This window comes from Tupaia chinensis, unplaced genomic scaffold (genome assembly GCF_000334495.1).
Source record: "Tupaia chinensis unplaced genomic scaffold, TupChi_1.0 Scaffold000081_1, whole genome shotgun sequence".
NCBI lineage: Eukaryota > Metazoa > Chordata > Mammalia > Scandentia > Tupaiidae > Tupaia > Tupaia belangeri.
Genome location: NW_006159542.1, coordinates 5,183,690 through 5,192,855, shown reverse-complemented (window position 1 = coordinate 5,192,855; position 9,166 = coordinate 5,183,690). Strand labels below are relative to the sequence as shown.

Below are 9,166 nucleotides of genomic sequence, written 5' to 3'. Positions count from 1 at the left end.
GTTGACTATCATTCATGGTGGTATAGAGTGTTTCAAGTGAGGGGGTGATTTTTAGGGCTTTCACCCTAATGTGTGTTTGCAGGGAGAGGAGTTTGCAGAACTCTTCAGAACATAAACCCCCAGGATGGCAATAATAGTAATGCCAGTCTGGTGGTGTCGCTTCCTTCTCTCTTCCTTCAATGGCTTCCTGGTTCCCTGAGTCCGGACTCCTTGGTGTGCCCTCCGTGAGCTGAGACCAGCCTCAAACTATTTCTCCAATCCACACGCATCTCCCCACCCCGCCCTGGCCTTCCGGAAGTGTTTCCTCTGCCCCAGACACTCTCACTGACCACTCGCACCCCACTGAACCCTTCAACCCTCTGAACCCCCTCCAAAGGCTCTGCACACTGGGATGTGCTTGTTTGTCTCCCCAGGCATCTGGGAAGCGGCAGAGTTGGCATGTCACTCTTCTGCCTGGGCGTCTCACATGGACAATGGCTCAGATGAGCGGCTGCCCCACGCCAGCACATTCAGACATGTCCACTGCACTCATACACACCAGGCCACAAGAGGGTTAAACCATCCTGCCGGCCTTGGATCAGCCTTGACATTGGAGAGGCTAGCGCCCCATGTTTAACCAGATGTTTGGAATCCTGTTCTTAGCTCAGCTGGGAGACCCAGTCCAGCCAGGTCCTCCAAAGAGCCAGCTGCAACCTGGGCCCCTCCCTCTCTGGGTTCTGAGCTGCTGCAGTGCAGGAGTGGGGGTGGATTACAAAACTGGAAGGGGGCCCGCATGTGCAAAAGGTAGAAAGAGCCAGGTCCATGCTCGGTAGCCTTGGCTAAGACCTTCCCGTCCCTGCTTCCTGGTCCCCATCTGTGCACCAATGAGGCTGGTCTGGGTGGTCCCCTAGGTCCCTCCTGATGGGACTGGTCAAGAGTAAAGGGTCCTCAGATTCCAGAACCCCCTAGCTAGCGGTTCCCTGGCGTGGGAGAGACTTTCTTCACTGCAGAGGAGGGGGGTGGGTAAATCTTTAACTAGCCAGCCCAGGGCAGGTCGGAGTCTTTCCGGATGGATGGCTGCCTGGAAAGGGGGGGCTGGAGGGGGAATGCAAGATGTGTGTAGATTGCCTGTTGCAGGGTGGAAAAAGGGAGGGTACTGGGGAGGGGAAGGAATGAGCCTTGGGCGGAGCTAACTCCGTGTAAAGAGCTGGACATGGAGGAACGAGGGTCTCCGGATGGGTAAGTGGAGCTTCCGAGAAGTTCGAGTAGCCCTGAACGCCGCGCCCAGCTGGCCGCAGGGATCTAACTCTCCTTGCTGCCACAGGGACCCCGCGCGGAACCTGGAGCAGGGGCCGGAAGGACCGGAAACGCCCATCCAGGTGGTGCTCAGGTGGGTCTAGGTTGGCTAGGAGGCATCGAGCCAGAGGGGTCTGATGGAGACATCAGAATGGACCATCTGCCCTCCCGTTGGACCCCAGGGTGCGACCTATGAGCGCAGCCGAGCTGCGTCGAGGGGAACAGAGCGTTCTGCATTGCTCAGGGACCCGGACTCTGCAGGTGAGTGCCTGCCATCTCACCCCCTCCTCCCCCTCCGCAAACTAAAACCTACCCCTGGGACGCCAGATCCCTTCTCTCGGCACCAGTACCTTAGGCCCCGCCCTCTCCCAGAATGCCCGCCCCTCCACGGCCCCCTCCCCAGGTGAGCCCCCCGGGCGGGGGCCCCGACGTGGCGTTCCGCTTCGGCGTGGTGCTGGACGCGACGCGCACGCAGGAGGACGTGTTCCAGGCGTGCGGCGTGCGGCGCCTGGGAGAGCTTGCGCTGCGGGGGTGAGTGACGCGCGGGCCTGGATGGGGCTCGCTGGGCATCGTGTCAGCCCGGTCGCCCCCCTCCCGGGCGCCCCCTGGGTCCAGTCACGCCCTGCCGTCTGCAGTTTCTCCTGCACCGTCTTCACCTTTGGTCAGACTGGTTCCGGCAAGACTTACACCCTGACCGGACCCCCTCCCCAGGTGGGCAGAGAACCTGCAGAGCCCATGGGGGCTCAGGCTGGGAGCACTGGGGGCTGGGAGCCCCAGGAAGCCTTGGGGGGAGGGGACTTGGGGCCCCATTTATTTGCCGGGGAGAGCTGGCGCTGCGGGGGTGAGTGACGCGCGGGCCTGGATGAGGCCCGCTGGGCATCCTGTCAGCCCGGTCGCCCCCCTCCCGGGCGCCCCCTGGGTCCAGTCACGCCCTGCCCTGCCGTCTGCAGTTTCTCCTGCACCGTCTTCACCTTTGGTCAGACTGGTTCCGGCAAGACTTACACCCTGACCGGACCCCCTCCCCAGGTGGGCAGAGAACCTGCAGAGCCCATGGGGGCTCAGGCTGGGAGCACTGGGGGCTGGGAGCCCCAGGAAGCCTTGGGGGGAGGGGACTTGGGGCCCCATTTATTTGCAGACGGGGAAACCAAGGACCGTAGAGGAGAAGGGACTTGCCCAGTTTGGAGCGTTTGGGTTCAAATTTGTCCCCTTTTCTCCCTCTGTAAAATGGAAATGTTAGCACCAGGCGTGGTGGCTAAAGGCGCTGGACTCCCACATGGCAGACTGCAATTTGAGTCCTGGACCTGGCAGCTTGCCTTCTCACTCTTTTTCTCTTACATAAATAAAAAAATAATTCTAAAAAAAAAAAAGAATTAAGCGAGATACTCTATGGGCCCTTGGTGGGTGCTCTACCAGGGCAGGGTGTTACTGTGGGGACGGTGCTGATGACCCAGGCGCAGGTGAAGCTGTTTCTGCCCCCCAGGGGGAGGGGGTGCCAGTGCCCCCCAGCCTGGCTGGCATCATGCAGAGGACCTTCGCCTGGCTGTTAGACCGCGTGCAGCGCCTGGGCTCCCAGGTCACCCTTCGCGCCTCCTATCTGGAGATCTACAATGAGCAGGTGAGGGGGTAGACCAGTAGGGATTGGCCACAGACGCTGGAGTCAGAGGCAGGAGGCGGGCAGGGCTGATGTCCTGAGGTCTGAGGGTGGATGGAGCATGGACTCAGACTCAGCTGGCTTCCCAGGTTCGGGACTTACTGAGCCTGGGGTCTTCCCGGCCCCTCCCAGTTCGCTGGAACAAGACCCGGGGCTTCTACGTGGAGCAGCTCCGGGAGGTGGAGTTCGGGAGCCTGGAGGCCTTGATGGAACTGCTGCAGAAGGGTGCGTGGTCCTGCAGGGGAGCTGGGGGACTCAGGGGCGCCTCATAAATGCTTCTCGGAGGGGGAAGGACCAGCAAACCAACAAGTCAAGGTCACGCCCACAGATGGCCCCTTCTATCCCCAAGGTGGGCTGACCCTGCCTTCCAGTGGCCTTCCAGATATCCCTCTTTCCGCTCTGCCCCGGCCTCTGCTTCAGGGAGGCCTCTTCCTTGTTCTCATCCCTCCACCCCTCCAGAGCCATAGCGCTCAGCCTAACCTGTAAGGCCCCTCGGTTCAGCCTCACTCATTCATTCATCAGGGATTTGCTGAGCACCCTCCTCTGGCAGGCCCTGGGGACACCTGACTCGGTTCTGGCCCCTGCGCTGCTACTCCTCTCAGCTGCCCTCTGTCGCCGTTTCCCTCCCTCCCTGCACACAGCCATCGGAGGTGTTTATAAACTGGAAACTGTTCTTTTGCTCAGTTCTCTCCATCCCCCTTTCACCATCCGTGCTGGACTCAGGCCCGGCGTCCCGTCGTTTCCCGGGACCCACACCCACCTCCTGCGCCTGGGCCTCTGCGAGGGCAGGCCTGCTCCAGGGGGCCTGTGCCCCCTTCTCTCAGTGGGCGATGACCTGTCCTGCGGGGCCAGCTCCTGGAGTTTTCCCCCTGCAGGTCTTAGCCGGCGGCGGAGCTCCGCCCACTCCCTGAACCAGGCGTCCAGCCGAAGCCACGCCCTGCTCACGCTCCACATCTGCCGCCCGGTTGTGAGTGCCCGGCCGGGAAGGGGTTGCCCAGAGGGGGGCCTGCCTCTGGGTGTTTAAATCAGTTTGGGTGTGCGCGGAGGCCGTGGAAACCTTTGGCTTTGGGACCCTGTGACTTTGTTCCTATCCCAAGTCCCCAGCCAGCCTGGTCCCCCAGTCCCCGCAGCTGCCTCCTGCAGACGCTGGGGAGCCCCCTGCTGGTGGGAAGCTGTGCTTTGTAGACCTGGCTGGCAGCGAGAAGGTGACAGCCACGGGATCCCGCGGGGAGCTGATGCTTGAGGCCAACAGCATCAACCGCAGCCTGCTGGCCCTGGGTGAGACCTGAGGCCTTGCAGGGGGGATTTCCTGAGTCCCTCCTCTGCACCTGATCCCTGGCTGGTCCATGGTGGGGGATACACAGTTCATAGAGGGCTCAAGAGCTGTGATCCAGGAGCCGGAGGCTGCGTGTGGGTTCCCTTCTAATTGGGGAGGTAGAAACCCTCAACCTCAGAGTTGTTCAGCCTGTCCATGTGCAGGAAGTCAGAGGCCCAGTGGGGAAAGGGAACTGGCCTGTCTCCCCACCCCACCCCAGGTTATTGGCCTTGAGATCTGAGCCTGGGTATTCCTCTGCAGACGAAAGTCATTCTCATTCAGTCTGTTTACTAGACCCTCATCAAATTGCCTTTGCTGGGGATTGGGGGTGGACAGGGCCGACTTTGTCCGGAAGAGCCCCAGCCCGTTGGTGGAGGCCAGTTCAAATGAGTAATGAGATCACGCGAGACTCTACCCAAGTCCGCAGGTGGGGTGGAGATCCCACCTCTGCTGCATCCCAGCACGCAGCCTTGGGCAAGTGGTATGGCCTCCCCTGACCTCACTCTCCTACCCCAGGTCACTGCATCTCCCTGCTGCTGGACCCTCAGCGGAAGCAAAGTCACATCCCTTTCCGAGACAGCAAGCTCACCAAGCTGTTGGCAGACTCCCTGGGGGGCCGTGGGGTCACCCTCATGGTACCCTAGGGGGCTGGCAGGGAGGGCTGGGTCCTAGGGAAGGAGCCCACTCAGCGGGAGTCCTCCCCAGGTGGCCTGCGTGTCCCCCTCAGCCCAGTGCCTTCCCGAGACACTCAGCACCCTGCGCTATGCAAGCCGGGCTCAGCGGGTCACCACCCGGCCACAGGCCCCCAAGGTGAACAGTGGGAGACACAGGCTGGGGTGGGGAGCTGGCATGGGAGACAATGCTGCAGAGTGGGGGTCCCACCCAGGCTGGGGGCCAGGCAGTGTCAGGAACTGGGTCAGAGCTGGGATTAGGGTTGGATTCCTGGAAATGGCATTGTGGTGAGTGTGGTCAGGTCCCAGCCAGGTCAGGGTCGGGATTACAACAGATCTAGTGTTTTGTTTTTGTTTGTTTGTTTGTTTTAAATTTTTAAACATTTTACTGTAGGGTACATGCACCCACCTGAGAAAGGCAGAGAGAGAGTGAGAAAGCAGCCCCCACTTTCCCCAGGGAAAGTGTAGTCCTTCCTCCTCCGCTCTTCTCCCTGGATTTTGGGAATGCACGCAAACACCTGCTGTGGTTTCAAGCTGCCAGGTCTGGGATTTGAACTGTATAGTTGGCTGTGTGGGATCCAGCCACTTTAACCACCATGCCACTGCTGGCCCCTCTTGGGTTGGACTCTGATTTGGGATATGAGGAGGCCCTTGCCAGGATCGCAGTTAGTACTGTGGTTAAGTCTGAGTTGATCTGCGGTCTGATATGGGTCTTGTTTGAGCTCAGAATCTGAGCCAAGGTCTGGACGGAACTGAGTTTGGGGTTGAACTTGGAGCCAAGTCCAGCCTTGAGAGCAGCCCCCAGAGTGATGGCCTTTCCAGGAGGATGCAGCCTGTGCCGGGGTTTAAGACTGACAAATGAAGCAGAGCTCAGATGTACTCAGAGCTGACAAGTGTACTTCGAGCTCACTCACTGCCCACACCCGGAAGCCCTTGTGCAGTGCACAATGTATGCAACCGTAAAAGGCAGCTCTGGGCCCCTTCCTCGTAGTCCCCTGTGGCAAAGCAGCCTCAGCGTTTGGAGACCGAGGTGCTGCAGCTCCAGGAGGAGAACCGTCGCCTTCGGTTCCAGCTGGACCAAATGGATCCCAAGGGTATGAGCTATGAGCTCCCTGTGATGGGAAGGGAGGAAGTGGGTGGGTTTAGGGCTCCTGTGGATGCTCCTTCTACTTCCCTGCAGCTTCCAGTTCAGGGCCCAGCGGGGCCCGAGTGGCCTGGGCCCAGCGGAACCTCTATGGGATGCTACAGGAGTTCATGCTGGAAAATGAAAGGCTCAGGTGGGGCCCAGCCCACAGGCAGGGGACTCTGTTCCCTACTCCTCAGCGCTAGGTTGTATCTGTCTCCCCTCCCCAGCCCCTGACTCCCCACTATCAGCTTCCTGGGCTTGCTCACCCCTAGAAAAGAAAAGAGCCAGCTGCAGAGAAGCCGAGACCTGGCCCGGAATGAGCAGCGCATCCTGGCTCAGCAGGTGCATGAGCTGGAGAGGTGAGTGTCACCGCCCGGTCACCAGCCTTGGACAGAGAGCTGCCAAGAAAGGGGTGGCCTAGTGAACCGAGGAGAGTCTGACCTCTGCATCCAGACCCCTGGGTTCACTCTCTCCCTCCTAGCTGTGCCACCTTGGGCACGTCACTTACCCTCTCACTGCCTGGGTTTCCTCATCTGCGAAGTGGGAATCCTAGCTGGTCCTTCTCGTGGGGCTGTCTTGGGCTGGCAGGAATGTGTTAGCAGGTAAAGCGCTGAGAACGGGGTCTGGCATGTAGCTAAGTGCTCCGGGAGGCCTTGTTGGAAAGGGGGACTTGGAGGCCTGTGGGTGCAACAGTGAGGGCTGCAGGCACACAGCCCACTGTCCTTCCCAGGCGCCTCCTCTCCATCTGTCACCTTCGCCACTCGGGCCCTGGCCCAGCCCCACCGTGCGCCTGCTGGATGGGACCAGCTCACCCCTGCTATGTGAGTTCCACTGCCAACTTGGGGGGTGAGAAGCAGGGACATCGCTGAACCACGGGCTCATCTCCTTGCAGGCACTACCACCCCTCTGCTCCTGCCCCTGCTGCCACCTCTGCCCTCTGGCCCACTGGGCCTGCCCACGGAGGGAGCACCATCTGCAGCAGGTAGGCAGGCAAAGGTGGGGGACTGGAGGCCTTGCCTGGGGACCAGCAGTGCAGGAGGCCGGGCCCGGGCAGTCCTGGCAGGAGTAGCTGGTTGGCTCAGGGATCCCTCTGCCCCAGGCTTGGAAGAAGCCTGGATTCCTTACCTCCTCTGCTTCCCCTTCCTGCTTTTTTTTTTTCTTTTTTTTTTTTAATTTGGTAAAGGACACATGCACCAGAGAGAGAGAGAGAGCACGAGAAAGCTCCATGCCGCAGGCCCTTCTCCATTTTTCCCTCCTTTTGGGATTTTGGGACCAGGATGTTTCTCAAGCCACTGGGTCTGGGAGTCAAACTGCACATTCGGCCACATGGCAGCCAGCCACTTCACCTGTGGGCCCCCTGCCTCCTTTTAGGAACTCAGTCTGTCCTCACCTGTTCCTTCTTCTCTTACACACTTCCCCATGTGTACAGCTTCTCACCTGGGCACACCCTCCTTCCTGAGCTCCACTGTGCCTGCCTCTGTTCTGGGCACTGGTCAGACATGGTGCTGCCTGCTCTTGGTCCCAGCAAGGATATGACAGGAGCCATCTCTGGTCACAGAAGAAAGCCACTGGGACCTGACCCCACCCCTTCATGCTGACCTGTCTTTCTTGGCACTCTCTGGGGTGGGCACAGCACGGCGTGGTGGGATACAGAGAAAGGCTGAGGTCACCCAGTGTGGACTGGTCTTCTGTGCAGGTGCCGAGCCCCGAGCCCCCCGGCGGCCTGCCCCTGTCTGCCCGACCCCCACCCTGCGTACCCCCATGTGGCTCTGGCTCTGGCTCTGGCTCTGCCAAGTGCCCAAGAGAGAGGTGGGCCAGCGCTGGGGCACTGGGGTGGGGGAAGGAGGCCGGGAAGCCTCAAGACTCACCTCCCACCACTCCACTCACCCTGGCCCAGGAGTCACCGTGACTCGTGGATGCAGACCAGGGCCCTGGCAGAGATGCTGACGGAGGAGGAGGTGGTACCCTCTGCACCGCCCCTGCCTGTGGGGCCCCCGGACACGTCGCCTGTGCTGAGAGGTGAAGAAGGGAGTGAGGAGGGTTCCCTAGTGTTCCCTGGTCTCGGGCCTGAGTCCATGCTTTCCAGGCCTCAGTCTCCCCATCTCTGAAAGGGGGTGGTGGTGAGAGGTGATTTCTAAGATCTCTCTCATTCCCGGACTTGCAGTTCTCTTCCTGGGGCCCCCAGATGTATGTGGGAGCCCAGGTCTTTGGGGTGTGGGGGGTTGAGGGCACCACCTGAAACTTTTTCAGAGGCTGTTGGGACCTGGGTGAACCTGAGCAGCAGGGGGCCCAAAAGAGGGCAGGCCTGAGTCTCACTGCTCCTCAGGTGGGGCTGGGGTTCCGAACCTGGCCCGGAGGCTAGAGGCCCTCAGAGACCAGACTGGCGGCTCCTTACTCCATGGCCAGAGCCAACCTCCCCCAGCGAGGGTGCACAGAGCCCAGGCCACGTCCTCCCTCCCCACTGAAGGCCAAGTGGACACCCAGGAGCCTGCCGTGTGACCTTGGCCTGGACTCTGTGCTCTTGGGCCTCAGGCTCCATGTCTGTCGAATGGGAAGGCCAGTTGCTGCTCCACCTTGTTGCTGGGCTGGGCAGACCAACTCCAGGGCTGGGGTGGGGGCTGCTGGGGGAGAAAGGAAGGGTGTTGCCCTAGCCTTTGAGAAATGGCTGGATTCCGGAGAAACCAGGCAGCCGGAGACAACATGTATGAATAAAGAGAGTTGTCGGCTCCGAGCCTCTGCGTTGGTCACTTCCCATGGGGGCTCTGAGGGGGCAGATCTTGACCCAGGTGGGTGTCCCTTCTGATCTGGAATATCCCAACCTCCCTTCTCTCATATACTGAGCAGGATTTAATTGAGCAAGTACTACAGCCACTGGGTAGGCTTGGGGAAATGGAATGGTGAGGGAAACCACCTCGGCCCTAGCTAGGGCAGGGGCTGGTCCAGGGTGGGCTTGCATCACTTCTTTGATGAGGGAAGTCCAGGGGACTTGTGGAGGCACAGAGGAAGGCCACTCCCTGGAAATGGTGGAAGAGCTCAGGGAAGGTTCCCTGGAGAAGCCACGACGGAGGCTTGGAAGGTGGACGGCACTCAGAGCAGGGAAGGCAGGGGCTGGGGAGGCAAAGGCCCAA

General features: G+C 60.5%; 1 protein-coding gene across 10 annotated transcripts; it reads left to right on the top strand.

Moving 5' to 3' along the window:
- The first annotated feature begins 773 nt into the window (after window positions 1-773).
- KIF12 (kinesin family member 12) lies at window positions 774-8,769 on the top strand. Of its 10 annotated transcripts, none has more exons than XM_006142772.3 (19): window positions 775-1,218; window positions 1,304-1,369; window positions 1,458-1,536; window positions 1,679-1,806; window positions 1,911-1,986; window positions 2,756-2,890; window positions 3,016-3,151; window positions 3,802-3,893; window positions 4,048-4,204; window positions 4,758-4,876; window positions 4,947-5,051; window positions 5,904-6,006; window positions 6,093-6,189; window positions 6,311-6,397; window positions 6,769-6,859; window positions 6,931-7,020; window positions 7,735-7,847; window positions 7,936-8,057; window positions 8,365-8,769. In XM_006142772.3, exons 1-19 carry the CDS (start codon window positions 1,193-1,195, stop codon window positions 8,535-8,537), a joined length of 1,995 nt encoding a protein of 664 aa, XP_006142834.2. In that variant the 5' UTR covers window positions 775-1,192; the 3' UTR covers window positions 8,538-8,769. The 10 variants fall into 10 exon arrangements, 9 of the variants coding, with proteins under 9 accessions (XP_027625332.1, XP_027625334.1, XP_027625350.1 ...); XM_014585655.2 differs by having other exon boundaries at window positions 4,024-4,204; XR_003548418.1 differs by having other exon boundaries at window positions 774-1,218; window positions 1,648-1,986; window positions 4,024-4,204; window positions 4,969-5,051; window positions 8,365-8,458.
- Window positions 8,770-9,166: the final 397 nt, after the last annotated feature.

What these genes read in the sequence shown, in the direction of transcription:
- KIF12 (XM_027769531.1), top strand. Translation starts at nt 1,193, where the DNA reads ATGGAGGAACGAGGGTCTCCGGATGG. An exon ending in TGGAGATCTACAATGAGCAG is followed by an intron (nt 2,891 to 3,015) that starts GTGAGGGGGTAG and finishes CTGGCTTCCCAG; the next exon opens with GTTCGGGACTTACTGAGCCT. An exon ending in CCGCAGCCTGCTGGCCCTGG is followed by an intron (nt 4,205 to 4,757) that starts GTGAGACCTGAG and finishes CTCCTACCCCAG; the next exon opens with GTCACTGCATCTCCCTGCTG.